The 16,064-nt window shown below is 36.5% G+C and overlaps 1 protein-coding gene across 3 annotated transcripts in view; it reads right to left on the bottom strand.

The window, feature by feature from the left end:
- The window catches only part of ANTXR2 (ANTXR cell adhesion molecule 2), a 149,574-nt gene that overhangs the window by 54,540 nt on the left and 78,970 nt on the right, over positions 1–16,064 (bottom strand). For all 3 annotated transcript variants that reach the window (XM_036069401.2, XM_078068826.1, XM_078068825.1), the window contains 4 exons: positions 10,838–10,882; positions 9,897–9,989; positions 3,924–4,091; positions 3,332–3,412 (listed from right to left, as the gene is read on the bottom strand). In XM_036069401.2, coding sequence (XP_035925294.1) covers positions 3,332–3,412; positions 3,924–4,091; positions 9,897–9,989; positions 10,838–10,882 — 387 coding nt within the window. The remainder of the gene's footprint in view (positions 1–3,331; positions 3,413–3,923; positions 4,092–9,896; positions 9,990–10,837; positions 10,883–16,064) is intronic.

Here is a 16,064-nt window from a genome sequence, read left to right on the forward strand (position 1 = left end):
ATAAGTAACAAAAACTTGCAGGTGACAAAATGCTGGAAGCAGTAAAGCTATACAAGAAAAAGCATTATGAAAAAAAGACGAAGTCATACTGTGTCAGATACACATACAATCATAATATATATTTGATGGAGCATACATAGGTTTATGGTGGAAAAACTGGAGACTTAATTAATCACACGCAGTAAAGATCTACTATCTTTTATGTACACCTTTGAAATAAAAAATCTTTGAAAACTCTTAAGTTTTCTGCTGAGTTTGCCACCAAAATTTATTTGGAAGCAAACCCTGACTTGAACTTGAGACTATTAATAGTCTATGTCTACTTGCAGTTACTAATATTTCTGTAGCAAAATGTCTAAATAATGTAATCAGAAGGTGCTGCATTACATAAATATATGAAGTATGGACTGTATCAGATTCCTAAAATGTGAAAAATTCTGAATTTTGAAACAATTTGAACTTAAGAGTTAGAATAAAAGTCTTTGGGGCTATAATAGACAAAAGAATGGCCAAATTACCAGAACAAAAGAAATCATGGTCAAAATAATGAAAAGATTACTCTTAAACCATGGAAAAACAAATAATGATTTAACCTGCTAGGACATGTACAGTATTCTAACACTATAATTTTTTTCTTTTTCTTTTTCTTTTTTTAAGTAGGCTTTAGCGTGGAGCCCAACACAGGGCTTGAAACTCATGACCCTGAGATCAAGACCTGAGACCAAGAGCCTGAGGCTTAATGGACTGACCCATCCAGGCACCCTTCTAGCACTATAATTTTTTAAAAATATTAAATTTATTTAGTATCTAACGAAGTGCTTGGTACATGTAGGCACTAGATAAATATTTGTTGAATGAATGAATGAGTGTAATTCATCATTTAAAAAACCAAATATATCAATTTATCCAATCTTAAAGATTTCTTTTTTTCTATTACCAACCTATCATTCTGGTTTCAATCCCCAACCCCTAGATTATCTAGCAATCCACAAATCATTGTATTCTTGGCTGCCTCAGAGACTTTGCTCTTGATGCTTCATCCATGGAAAAGTTCAGTCCACCTAACTCCACCTGTTGAAATTCTACTCATATTTAAAGATAGAAGGCCTATATTTTTGAAGAAGCATTTCCAAGTTCCTCCAGAGAGAGTTAACCTCTCTTCTTCTGTGCACTCAAGAGTACTCGATGCCTACTTATATTATGGCTCAGATCACCTTCTGGAATAAATATTACTTTCCTGTATGTCTTGTTTCCCAGGCAAGTTTTAGGTTTCTTAAGGGCAAAGACTACAGTTTGCACTTACCCTTCAGTATTACCTGATGTCATTACTTGTGCACATTTATAATCCAAAAATTACTGAATTAAATCAGAATTAGTAGGAACGATGAAAGACAAAACTAAATTTTAAATGAGAGTTAAAAGAATATATACTGTATTGGCAAGAGTGCTAGAACCACTGTCTGCCTTTGCCAGCTAATACATCTTTAGTGCTGGCACAAAACTCAACATTTTTAAAGGTGAAAATTATTGAACAAATGAACTAATGTTGAATCTGGGGGAGAGAAAACGAAGGTGATGCACAAAAACAATTTTAAAACACATAAAATGAAAGCCTAGCATATTAAAGAGTAAAGAGAGTTGCTATATGTTGGTCCAGAAGCAGAACTTCAGATCATGAATTTAAACAGAGGCACAAATTTCAACAAACATAAGAACTTACTATTAACCAGAGTGGTCTGGTAATGAAAGAGGCTCCTTCATACACCACCTGGTTATCTCTACCTATCGTCCAAGCAAAAGATAAATGATCTGTTGGGAGAATTCTCAAACTGGATTTCCTAAATGGCTGAACTCAGATGTTTTGAAAATGACCCTCATTTCAGAGAAGTAAAAATTTAAAGATTTAGATGTTTTTGTTTTATATATATAAATATATAACACTGAACATAACTTAGTTTGGCACTGTAAAATACTCATTTCATTGATCTTTTCATCCTGAAAAAAATAGCCTATTAAACCTGAATGAACCTAAAGTCCTCTGAAGTTGAAGTGAATAAAGTTGACTCACTTCAGATTTGGTGATCAGGATGATGATTATGTTGACACACAATGAAATGATCCTGTTATTATTACTAAGAGTGTTGTGTCTGAACCAAACCTGTCCATTGTTACAAATGGAAATGTTTTCAACAATTTTTCTTACATTGATACTATAGAAAACAGTGCTAACATATTTAAAGAAATCATTAACACCGGAGGAATTCTAGCCAAATTTCCATAAACAAAAGACATCAAATAGGCTTCCTCAGTAGGGAAAATGTATACATATATACGTGTGTGTGTGTGTATTTTTTTTTAATGAGAGTGTGTGTGTGTCTCACCATCACAGATTTCTATAATGCATTATAGTTCCCCCTTATCCACAGGTGATACGTTCCAAGACCCCCAATGGATGCGTGAAACAACAGACAGTACCGAAACCTATATACACTGTGTTTTTCCCTATACATACATACCTATGATAAAGTTTACTTTATAAATTAAGTGCAGTGAGATTAGCAAAAATGCCTAATAATAAAATAGAAAAATTACAGTGATATACTGTAATAAAAGTTATGTAAATGTGGTCTCTCTCTCTCAAAATACTATTGTTCTATACCTACCCTTCTTGTGATGATGTAAGATGATAAAATGTCTGTGTGATGAGAGGAAGTGAGATGAATGACGTAGGCATTGTGACGTAGCATTAGGCTACTACTGACCTTCTGCACATGTGTCAGAGGAGGGTTATCTGCTTCTGGGCCATGGTTGACTATGGGTAACTGAAACTGTGGATAAGGGAGGACTACTGAAAGACACTCGGATATATTTAAGAAATTAGTTTGCATCAACTGTTGAAGGCACAGAAATATATATTTATACCTGAAGAAACGGAGGCTCTGCATGTTCCCTGGGCTTCACTGCCAGTAAATGGTAGAGAAAGACTCTAACTACTAATCCCCAGTCTGTCCTTCCCACTTGGCAAAACCTCAGAATGTGATGTCGTCCAAGTCAACGGCTGAAGCAGTGAGTGTGCATATTAAAGTATGCGTGTGACAGACCATAATTTGTACATATTCCTTGAGAAGGAAGTATGGTTTGAAGATGTATTCTAACAACAGGGGATAATTTATGAAGCGCCCCATGTAATAGGATCGTGCACAAGACAACAATTCCTTCCTTCCCCAAGTGTAGGGAGGGCTTTAAAAATTCTTTTCGATTATTACTACACTACCTGCATCATGCTGATCCAAGCCCTCAGCTCTGTGCCAGCATACCCCCACATACAAACCTCATCGCCTTCCTGAGGCCGCATCAAGGAAACACGGTCGTACTGCCGCCGCAACAGAGCCCAGAGCGCATCAAGACGACCCTAAAGGGAAACATGACTTGTAAATTCCTAGGCAACGTTTTCGACCTCTATCCACTACATAATAAAACGGAGACGGTAAAGTCTGATTCCCTCCTATCATTTCTTTTCTTTTTTTTTTTTTTAAAGGTTTTATTTATTTGACAGAGAGAAAGACAGCCAGAGAGGGAACACAAGCAGGGGGGATGGGAGAGGGAGAAGCAGGCTTCCCGCGAAGCAGGGAGCCTGATGCGGGGCTCGATCCCAGGACCCTGGAATCATGACCTGAGCCGAAGGCAGATGCTTAATGACTGAGCCACCCAGGCGCCCCCCTCCTATCATTTCTTTCCTAAATTAAGCAAACAAATAAATAACAAAAACGAAGGTTCTTGCCGCAGAGAAAGAGTTAGTTGCTAGGATGGCTAATGAATGAGTGCTGCTGGATGCACCATGGTCTGCCTGCAGGCAGCTAAAGAAGTCATCGTTTCTCCAGTTACAGTTTCTCAGTTAAATCACAGAAAATTGAAACAATTACCTTAATTGGTGTGTACCACTTTGTCTGAGGAGACTGGTATGTGGGTTTGGGCTGAGGTGGTCTCGGCCTGACGGGCTCCTCAACTTCTTCAGGAATCTTCACCACAGCATTTTTGGCTTTCTCTAGCCTCGCACCTTCCTCAGTAGATCCCTTATCACCCCAACGAACCTTTAAGACAAAGGGAAAATACTTGTATCAGACATCGAGTGTTCTAGAAGAACAAGCTCTTATTCAGCAGATGGTCCTTTGGTTCGCCATCATGGAGTGAAGAGATGCATAGTATACTAACTAAATTCCTCCTCTTCTGAGATTTAATTAGGTATGTTCCCCTTCTAGCTAAATACATACCCATACTGACGGCAGTGGGGGGGAACGGATGATGAGGGGGACGATTACTATGTGCCAATTGCATTTAATCCATACCAAAAAAATGCAATGAGATAGATACTGTAGATACTCTAGTTTTTTCCTTCCAGATGAGGAAACCGCTGCACGGAAAGATTGAGTGATGTGTCCAAAGCCACACAGCTAGGAGGTGACAGGGCAGGGATTTGAACCTGAAATAAGTTAGTACGTTTCAAAGAGGCTTGAATTTTACAAATGTATTTTTACATGTATTTTACAAATGTATTTTATACAAAGGAGTAAATTGTTCCTTCCAAACTTTTCATCCAGTTTGCCTAAGTCAAAAAGTATGATTTAAACATTTAGCCTTTGGGAGTAAAATAAGTATATATGATTTTTCTTTACTTTTGTAAAACTCGACTTTGTAAAGTAGCTTTCAGTCTTTAGTTCTGATGCTCATCTGAGTATGGTTATTCGACATATCAATTTTTCATTGAGGAAGGCAAATCTGAAAAGGCTCTGCTGTGAGAAGAAAAATTCAGGGACACTGAAGAATTCCACAAATTTTAAGGTATTTCCTTCTCTGAAAACTCTGGACAGTGAAAAACTATAGAGTCAAATTATCATTTTCTTTATTCTTCAGTGAACAGGAATTAAGAGCTAAATCTGAGCTAAGCTTTATCTCCTTATGCGCATGGTATTGGAGGTGACCCCCCGGACAAAGACTTTGTCCAGCCAGGAGCGTGGAGAAGTCCTACAAAAGCCAAGGACGTTAACAAAGATGACAAAGATAAGGTAAGAGAAGCTCTGCAAAGAAATATGAAGGCCTGTCCAGAATACACTGACTCAACCAGAATTAAATGATTTCCACAAAGGAAAAAAAAAATTAAATACTTTGTAAAAAGCATTTTAATGACCTGAGTTAGTGGGTAGGGATAGAGATGATTACTATTCACAGAAAGAATTACTCAAGGCTTTTTGATAAGGCTTACTTAGATGTTTTTACCTTTTTTACTACAATTTTAGAATAGGCTTTCAAACTCGAGTGGACCCTGTTGAGTCATTAAAATGTATCTGTATCTTTCAGTGTGATCAGTGGTACTAGAATGTTCTTTATGAGGTTGTTAAAATTGTTTTAAACACCATTAAACCTTTAGAGCTAGCTAGTTGGCTTTCTTTCCAGAGAAATGACCTTCTCTTTCAAATCAGAGTGTCTTTATCTAGATAAACTAAAACTTATGGAATCTTTAGATATAGCTAAACTGAGTTAAAAAAACTAGCTAAAAAACTCTAAAACCAGGATATATATCCTGGCAGTCGTGACGTCTCAATTTTAAGGGAAAAAACAAAAAAAGATACACAGTTAACTAAACAAATAAATGTCATAACTCAGAAAAGTAATTCAGAATAAAAATGTAAGTAGATAAATGTTACATCTATTCAGAAATTACGGATTTAAGATATACAGCTCCCCAGCGTAGCCTTCACAGTTGGCATCATAGAGGTAAGGGTATCATATTCCTCCTCTAAGAATCACTGACACCATTCTCAGATAAAGAACGCGAAGGTGGCTGACCTGGAGTTCTTTTCTTTCTTTCTTTCTTTTTTTTTTTTTTTTAAAGATTTTCATTTACTTATTTGAAAGAGAAAGAGAGCACAAGCAGAGGGAGGGCAGAGGGAGAAGCAGACTCCTCGCTGAGCAGTGAGCCTGACACAGGGCTCGATCCCAGGACTCTGAGATCATGACCTGAGCTCAAGTCAGATGCTTAACCAACTGAGCCACCCAGGCGCCCCTGACCTGGAGTTCTGACTCAGTGTATTTCTAGACTCACCTCTTAACGGCCTAGACTCTGAAATACAGTTGCTGAGGTCTAAAGGAAATTCATTAATTAAATCCTTAGTGTTAGTTCATGAAGTAGCTGGTCCATCATCCTTATCACCATCATCACAAACAACACAATAAATAATTCTCACTCAATCTCAAAGTCTAAAATTAGGAAATATTTTATGGATCTTTCCTAAAACTCTCAAAAGCAATTATAGGCATACCTCAGAGATACTGCGGGTTTGGTTCCAGACCACGACAATAAAGCAAATAGCATAATAAATGAGGCAAATGAATGTTTTGGTTTCCCAATGCATATAAATGTTACTATACTGTAGTCTATTAAGTGTGCCATAGCGTTAGGTCTAAAAAAACAATGTACATACCTTAATTAAAAAATACTTTACTGCTAAAAATTTCTAAGCATCATCTGAGCTTTTAGCAAGGGGTAATCACTGATCACAGACCATCATAACAAATACAACAATAGTGAAAAAGTTTGAAATATTGCAAGAATTACCAAGACGTGACACAAAGACACAAAGTGAGCAAATGCTGTTGGAAAAATGATGCTGATAGACTTGCTCAATGCAGAGTTGCCACAAACCTTCAATTTGTGAAAAACACAGTATCGGTGAAGCGCAATAAAGCAGAGCACAATAAAACAAGGTATGCCTGTAAATATATATACATTTATATGTATACATTTTAATATTTTAGTTTAACCACATTGAGATAGTCAAAAAAGATTTTTAAAAAAACAAGAATAAATTGCTAACGGGAGCTTTAGCAGAATTAATATACCTGGCTTTTTTACTATGGAGAAAAAAAACAAGGGCAAGCTTGATAGCTAAATTCTTCCAACTCTACTTGGCTTTCATAATAAACAATAAAATTCCATAATTTCCAGAGTATATTTGGATGACTAGGAGGTTGTATCATAAAGGAGCAATTTCAGAATTGAGAAAGAAACAAAAAAACAGTTTCACGCTGAATTGGCAGAAACACACATTTGAAGTCATTAGGTATTGTGGATCAGTTGTGCTAACAGCTGTTATTAATATCAGCTCAGTTCCAGCTTTCTGCAAATTGCCATTACCATAGCATTTAAATATTTAATTTAAAGGAGGAGTAAGAAAAAAAAATCTACGTAAAATCCCTACCCTGGCTTAAAATAACCTTAGTTACAAAGATTTGTTCTGTAATTCAGATGTGCACATAATTTCTATAATTCTATTTATTTTTCCCAGGTAAAGGTATTTTTTAAGGGAAATACTTTCCAGGTTTAAATAGGCATGGTTTAAAAATAGATTATGTTTTCTGGGCGCCTGGGTGGCTCAGTTGGTTAAGCGACTGCCTTCGGCTCAGGTCATGATCCTGGAGTCCCGGGATCGAGTCCCGCATCGGGCTCCCTGCTCGGCAGGGAGTCTGCTTCTCCCTCTGACCCTCCTCCCTCTCATGTGCTCTGTCTCTCATTCTCTCTCTCTCAAATAAATAAAATCTTTAAAAAAAAAAAAATAGATTATGTTTTCTATTTTCCCTAAAGTTTATAAATAAGATCAGATTTGAGAGAGCTCATTGATGCTTAATTCTCGATTCAATTTTTATTGTGTATATTTAAGTACTGTTTCCCCTTTGTAATGTTCACATTTACTTTCTCATTTTTTCTCATCCCCATTCCACCTCATTGATGGAATACCACATACAACATAGCTAAAATTGTCCAAAGCTAAAATGCACCCCAATTTATTAAAAGTGAATGAGTCCTTTCCATAAATTTTCTTAAACTTAAAAGGACTGGCAATGTAATTTCACATATTAAGAATTGTAACTCTTGAAACTTGAAATGTAAGTTACTCATGAATGTGCGTGATCTATGGCTTTTCTTATGACCATAAACCAATATTATTCCTTTTACCTCAGGACCACATCAGGGGTTCATGGGTATGGTTTTCTTTAGAAAGAGATCTCAGTCTTCGATACACTGGAATATTGGACTAACAAAAATCTGTCATAACTCCTAGTGTTTTCAGCAAAAACATTATTCATTTAAGGCTCACTTACTAGCATACCCTTATCTCACTGTCATGTGGTATTTTATACATGTAGATTTCAAAATTGAATTAAATTTATATTTTGTATATAAAGTAGTGCATGCTCATTGTCAAAGGAGTTAGGAAAAAATAGGGAAATACATAGCACAAATTGAAAATCACTCCCTCCAGAGAAAGCTACTAACACTTTGTAGTACAGCTTTTCAAACCTTTCTTCCCCTTGCATACAGTTTTTACACACACATTTTGGAATGGGGTGAAGTAAATTAAAAATAAGTTGGGACAGACCATATTTAGATGTCCATATGTAACTTTTTTATTTATAAGTTTATTTTTCATATACATAAAATTATCTAATCTACTCTTTCCCCACCCCTCCCAGCCTAGAATGACACAGCAAAGGGAAGCAGAAGGAAAATGGCCTTCATTCTGTGTCAAGCAACAAGAGCTAAGCCTAGCCATGTTCTCTTGGACTGTTTGATATTCTCAATCATCCACATGCGAACGCATATGCACTATCTTCTCCAAAAGACAAATTTAATAGCTTCTAGCACCGGCCTTTTCCATGGCTTATTAGCAATGAGGTACCTGTCTCAGAGGATATTTCAGTAATAAAGCGGCATGCTTTTAGGGAAAGTGTGCATTATTTTAAGATCTAATGTGGTCAAGAAAGTGAGAATCACTATCAGATGACTTGAATAACCACTTTGGTAATGACAACCACGTTAAGTAGGTCTGAGCAGAATACTGAAATTTATTCTGAAAAGGGGAAACTCTCCTTGGGAATCTGAATTTTATTGAAATGTAGAAAAAAGAGAAAATTGCAACAGTTGTGAGGTTGTTAATTAGCTCACTGATTTTTGCTGGCAGTAATAGGACAAAGCCCATATGACAGGAGAAGACATGTGAAATGACTGCAGAACACATAAAAAGTCCTTCTTATCAAGAAGTAAAGTTAAAGGGTAACTTATAAGGGAGAGATGCCAGGATCTGTGTTTAATGATAAAGTCAGCCTATCAATGAGAAAACTCCTCCAACTGTTCCTTGAGGTGGGACGCTGGCCTGTCTAGGCTGTGCTTAAGGGCTCAGTGCCGGCAATAAGTGCTTAGTATTAATTAATCCATCACTTTGAAAACTATTTCTGTGGTGGTAAGAAGACCTCATTTCACTTTTAAGATACGATATTAAAGTTCAATTTTAATCCACACTTTGAGCCAGTCTAAAAGTTCTATAAATGATATTTAAAATTAATTATGATTGTTCATAAGTGGTAACTAAAAGCTGTAAAAAAAACCTGCCTTAAATGTGCTTCCCCTACATCTGTGATAAGGTCATACCCATACCACGAATATTTTAACATTTTTATCCCTAAATAGTACATAACTATTGGATCTTTTCAAAGACAAGCATTATTGCTACTTTAAGTGGCTGGCTTCTACAAAGTTGATGCTGTCTGCAGTAATTTTTTCCAAAATAGTGAGAAAAACCCTAACTTTGTTTCGTCCTTTAGAGTTCAAACATCTTATCAATGCAATTCTTTGACTAATGAAGTCAGTTCTTCTTGTACAGTTTTGAAATGGCCAGGATGATTCCACAGAAAAAAAAAAATTATCCAAAAAAGACCCAGTGTTAAATAAAACTGGATGCTATTATGAAATTCTGAAAAGCACAGTTTCCATGGCTTAATAGTTCTAGAATTACACATTCCAGATTAGCAGCTTCTTTTTTTTTTTTTTTAAAGACACCAACCTCCATTCTTTTAATTCCTCCAACCCCTCGACCACCATAATAGGAAGCATCCACAGTTGGCCATTTCTTCGTAGGCAGAGGTTCTTCTTCTTCCTATGTAGAATATTACAAGTTTTTTAAAGTGGGTTTAATTAATTTCTTAAAATACCGGTTAGTCAGAACTAACACGCATTTAAACATTTTTCTGAATAATGACACTGATATGGAAGAAATGGAGTAACAATTATATACGGGGCATTTGGATGTACTTATGCTTACATGCATAAATTTCAAGTGGAGTTCTACAGAATATAAGGACTCCTGCCCTCCCAATTTTAGGAATCTCCTTTATTTCACCAGATTACCAGAAGTTGCTCCTTAACTATGAGCAGCATCATTTGTTTTTTTTTTTCCAATTCTATTTGTTACTTCAAATTTAAAAAGATAAGACATTAAATGTAGGAAAGCATTTCAAAAACCATTTAAAGCATCAACATACATATTAAGTTAAACTGCAAAATTGGTACTAAAAAGATAGGCAGTTAAGAAGTTTTGAAAATGCACTACTTCCAGATTTCATGTTGCTAACGTAAGTTTGGCTAAAGTAATAATCATTTTGAAGAAAGGATGAACACCTTTAAACTTCCAGCTTGGATCTTCTACCTTTCTATAGATAAAATAAGTAACATCAGGACTATTGATCTATTGATAGACAAAGTAAAGTAAACCTCCGTGCACTATTAAGCCTCACGGCCAGTCTATATTTATCAGTTTTTGAAGGTCCTATTCCTCTAGCACATGAAAGAAATCGTAAGATGAAAAATAACAATGAATTTTCATAAATTCAAAAGTCAATACATAGGTATCACAGTTATCCAACAGCAAGGTAATTGATCAAATTTGGGGATAATATCTAAATACAGAAAAAAAAGATCCACACCACTCATTAGGCACTTATTTACCTCTTTTGGTGCAGGAGGTGGTGGTGGAGGAGGATCCTTGATAACCTGCCCAAAAAAAAACAAAAAACAAAAAGCCAAAGGTAAAAATTTTGGTGGCATAACAAGGAGACAGCAAAGATGTGTAAAAATAACTCGATTAGTAACATACAGCGGTAGTGCCAAAGGTGTCCCCAGTGAACCTTGCCTCTCAGTGTGTATGCTCTCCCTTTGAATACACGCTCTCCTGTAACAGGCTTCTGACTAACTAGCATGAGGTACAAGTGGTGCCACGTGACTTCTGCAGCTGGTCAGAAGAAGCTTTTCCACTTCCCTCAGCATCCCTGGGACACTCACTCTGGAGGAAGCCTGCTGTCATGCCAGAAGTCTACCTTGAGACCATCGGGCCAGGAGGAGGAAGAACCCCAGGATAACCTTACAAAAAGGCTGGGTGATGAGAGGTGCCTGGCCAGGCCCCAGCTATATCAGCCATCCCAGCCGAAGCGCCAAACATGGCTCTCTTGGACCTGGAGGCCTGTCGAGCTTTTAGATGACTCCAGCCCAGCTGCCCCCTGATTGCAATCACATGAGAGAACCCCAGAGTGAGAATCTCCTAGCTGAGCCAGTCTCCACAGAACTGTGAAGACACTAAATTGTTTGAAGACCCTAGGTTGTGGAGTGGTCTGGTAGACAGTGCTAGATAACAACCACATAACAATTCACAAAACTCTTTCATTCATTCATTTTATCTTTATGCCATAGATATGCAAACATTTTCCACAAGACTATGGTATGTCCCTTCAAACAGAGCAGGAATTTACTACTGAAATCTTCTAAGACTCATTGACTTTTTCATAAATTTACAATGCACAAGTTAACTTGCTTTGCAAGAGATGATGGGGAAATCAACTTATCTCTTTCCCCACCCATTAATCTAGAAGCAAATCAACTTTTTAACCAAGATGCCTTTTCTATGAATCATTACTCAATATATTCTTTCTTGAAATTGTATATGGCTGATTCTTCATGTGAGAGGAATGAAGCCTGAGATCTGATCTAAATGACCTCTACCAGCACTGAGGTAGATAACCTTTCACACCATCATGATATAAAATTATTGATCGGGGGCACCTGAGTGGCTCAGTCGGTTAAACATCTGACTTGACTTCAGCTCAGGTCATGATGTTAGGATTGTGAAATCGAGCCCTGCATTGGGCTCTGTGCTGGGCGTGGAGCCTGCTTAAAATTCTCTCTCCCTCTTCTCCCTCTGTCCTCCCCCCAGATTAAAAAAAAAAAAAAAAAAAAGGTAAAAGAAAATCTTTGACCAAGTGCCAATGGCTTCTGATAATTCAAGTACACATCCAAGTCTCTAGACTAAGAGAAAAAATTGTTTGAAAATGTCCCAGGGATGCTTCACTTTATAACTGCATCCCCTTTCTCCACATCCTCACCAACATCTGTTGTTTCCTGTGTTGTTAATTTTAGCCATTCTGACTAGTGTGAGGTGGTATCTCATTGTGCTTATGATTTGTATTTTCCTGATGGTGAGTGATGTTGAGCATCTTTTCATGTGTCTATTAGCCATTTGGATGTCTTCTTTGGAAAAGTGTCTATTCATGTCTTCTGCCCATTTCTTAACTGGATTATTTGTTTTTTGGGTGTTGGGTTTGATAAGTTCTTTATAGGTTTTGGAGACCAGCCCTTTATCCAATATGTCATTTGCAAATATATTCTCCCATTCCAGAGGTTGCCTTTTAGTTTTGTTGATTGTTTCCTTTGTTGTGCAGAAGCTTTTTATCTTGATGAAATCCTATTAGTTAATTTTTGCTTTTGTCTCCCTTGCCTTTAGAGACATGTCTAGTAAGAAGTTGCTATGGCTGAAGTCAAAGAGGTTACTGCCTGTTTTCTCCTCAAGGATTCTAATGGTTACCTGTCTTACATTTAGATCTTTCATCCATTTTGAATTGATTTTTGTGTATGGTGTAAGACAGAGGTCCACTTTCATTCTTCTGCATGTTGCTGTCCAATTTCCCCAACACCACTTGTTGAAGAGACTGTCTTTTCCATTGGACATTCTTTCCTGCTTTGTTGAAGATTAGTTGGCCATACAATTGTGGGTCCATTTCTGGGTTCTTTATTCTGTTCTATTGATCTATGCATCTGTTTTTGTGCCAGCACCATATTGTCTTAATGATTACAGCTTAAAGTCAGGAATTGTGATGCCTCCGCTTTCCTTTTCTTTTTCAATATTACTTTAGCTATTCAGGGTCTTTTCTGATTCCATACAAATTTTAGAATTGTTTGTTCTAGCTCCATGAAAAAAGCTGGTGTTATTTTTATACGGACTGCATTGAATATGTAGATTGCTTTGGGTAGTTTAGACATTTTAACAATGTTTATTCTTCCAATCCAAGAGCATGGAATGTTTTTCCATTTCTTTATGTCTTCTTCAATTTCTTTCATAAATGTTCTATAGTTTTCAGCATACAGATCTTTTACCTCTTTGCTTAGGTTTATTCCTAGGTATCTTACGATTTTTGGTGCAATTGCAAATGGGATCAATTCTTTGATTTCTCTGTCTGCTGCTTCATTATTGGTGTATAGAAATGCAACAGATTTCTGTACATTGATTTTATATCTTGTAACTTTGCTGAATTCATGTATTACCGCTAGCAATTTTTTGGTGGAACCTTTCAGGTTTTCTACATAGAGTATCATGTCATCTGCAAATAGTCAAAGTTTGACTTCTTCCTTGCCAATTTGGATGCCTTTTCTTTCTTTCTATTGTCTGATTGCTGAGGCTAGGACTTCTAGTATTATGTTGAATAACAGTGGTGAGAGCAGACATGCCTGTCATGTTCCTGACCTTAGTGGAAAAACTCTGTTTTTCCCCATTGAGGATGATATTAGCTGTATATGGCATTTGTATATGGCCTTTATGATGTTGAGATATGTTCCTTCTATCCCTACTTTCTTGAGGGTTTTTATCAAGAAAGAATGCTGTATTTTGTCAAATGCTTTTTCTGCATCTATTGAGAGGATCATATGGTTTTTATCCTTTCTTTCATTAATGTGGTGTATCACACTGATTGATTTGCAGATGTTGAACCACCCCTGCAGCCCAGGAATAAATCCCACTTGATTATGGTGAATAATCATTTTAATGTACTGTTGGATTCAATTAGCTAACATCTTGAGAACTTTTGCATCCATGTTCATCAGGGATATTGGTCTATAATTCTTTTTGGCGGGGTCTTTGTCTGGTTTTGGAATCAAGGTATTGCTGGCCTCATAGAATGAGTTTGAAGTTTTCCTTCCATTTCTATTTTTTGGAACAGCTTCAAAGAAGAGGTATAAATTCTTCTTTAAATGTTTGGTAGAATTACCTGAGAAGTCCTCTGGCCCTGGGCTCTTGTTTGCTGGCAGATTTTTGATTACTGCTTCAATTTCTTTGCTGGTTATGGGTCTGTTCAAATTTTCTATTTCTTCCTGTTTCAGGTTTGGTAGTTTATACGTTTCTAGGAATTTATCCATTTCTTCCAGATTGCCCAATTTGTTGGCATATAATTGCTCATAATATTCTCTTATAATTTGTTTGTATCTCTGAGGTATTGGTTGTGATCTTTCCTCTTTCATTCGTGATTTTATTTATTTGGGTCTTTTCTCTTTTCTTTTTGGTAAGTCTGGCTAGGGGTTTATCAACTTTGTTAATTCTTTCAAAGAACCAGCTCCTAATTTCATCGATCTGTTCTACTGTTTTGTTTTGGTTTTTTTCTACATCATTTATTTCTGCTCTAATCTTAATTCTTTCCCTTCTTCTTCTGGTTTTAGGCTTTATTTGCTGTTCTTTTTCCAGCTCCTTTAGGTGTAAGGTTGGGTTGTGCATTTGAGACTTTTCTTGCTTCTTGAGGTAGGCCTATATTGCTATATACTTCACTCTTGTGACTGTCTTTGCTGCATCCCAAAGGTTTTAGACTGTCATGTTTTCACTTTCATTTGCTTCCCTGTATTTTTTTAATTTCTTCTTCAATTTCCTGGTTGACCCATTCATTCTTTGGTAGGATGTTCTTTAACCTCCATGTATTTGTGGTCTTTCCAAATTTGTTCTTGTGGTTGACTTCAAGTTTCATAGCATTGTCATCTGAAAATATTCATGGTGTGATCTCAATCTTTTTGTACTGGTTGAGACCTGATTTGTGACCCAGGACGTGATCTATTCTGGAGAAATTCCACGTGCACTCAGAAAGAATGTGTATTCTGCTGCTTTAGGATGAAATGCTCTGAATATGTCTGTTAAGTCCATCTGGTCCAGTGTGTCATTCAAAGCCATTGTTTCCTTGATCTTCTGCTTAGATGATCTGTCCATTGCTATAAGTGGGGTGTTAAAGTCCCCTACTATTATTGTATTATTATCAATGAGTTTATTTGAGTTTGTTATTAATTTATTTACATATCTGGCTGCTCCCAAGTTGGGGACATAAATATTTACAATTGTTAGATCTTCGTGTTGGATAGACACCTTTATTATGATATAGTGCCCTTCTTCATCTCTTATTACAGTCTTTGGTTTAAAATCTAGTTTGTCTGATGTAAGTATGGCTACTCCAGCTTTCTCCTGGTGTCCATTAGCATACCAGAAGGTTCTCCACCCCATCACATTCCATCTGGGGGTGTCTTTGGGTCTAAAATGAGTCTCTTGTAAGCAGCTTATCAATGGGTCTTGTATTTTTTTGTTTTTTGTTTTATCCATTCTGATACCCTATGTCTTTTGATCAGAGGACTGAGTCCATTTACGTTCAGAGTCATTATTAATAGGTATGAATTTAGTGCCATTGTATTACCTGTAAAGTCACCATTCTGTAGATTACCTCTGTGCCTTTCTAGTCTTTGTTGCCCTTGATCTCTCCTTCCCGCTGAAACGGTCCCCTTTAGTATTTCTTGCAATGGATATTGTTTTTGAAAGACTGCTTATCATTTAAAGATATATACTGAAAAATTTTCAGATTAAATGATATGATTCTGATACTTCACCAAAATAATTTGGGGTGGGTAAGTGGAGGGGGTTATAGATGAAATAAGATCAGTCATAAATTGAGAATCATTGAAGCTGAGCAAAAGAGACAGGAGGGAATTCATTATTTTAGACTTTTTCTTTGTACGTGTTTGAAATTTTCCATAGTGAAAGGTTTTTAAAATGTACTGCTATTGATAATGTTTAGAGAACTCTTAATTTTCTTTATGTATAATATCT

Source organism: Halichoerus grypus, chromosome 3, assembly GCF_964656455.1.
Source record: "Halichoerus grypus chromosome 3, mHalGry1.hap1.1, whole genome shotgun sequence".
Classification (NCBI taxonomy): Eukaryota; Metazoa; Chordata; class Mammalia; order Carnivora; family Phocidae; genus Halichoerus; species Halichoerus grypus.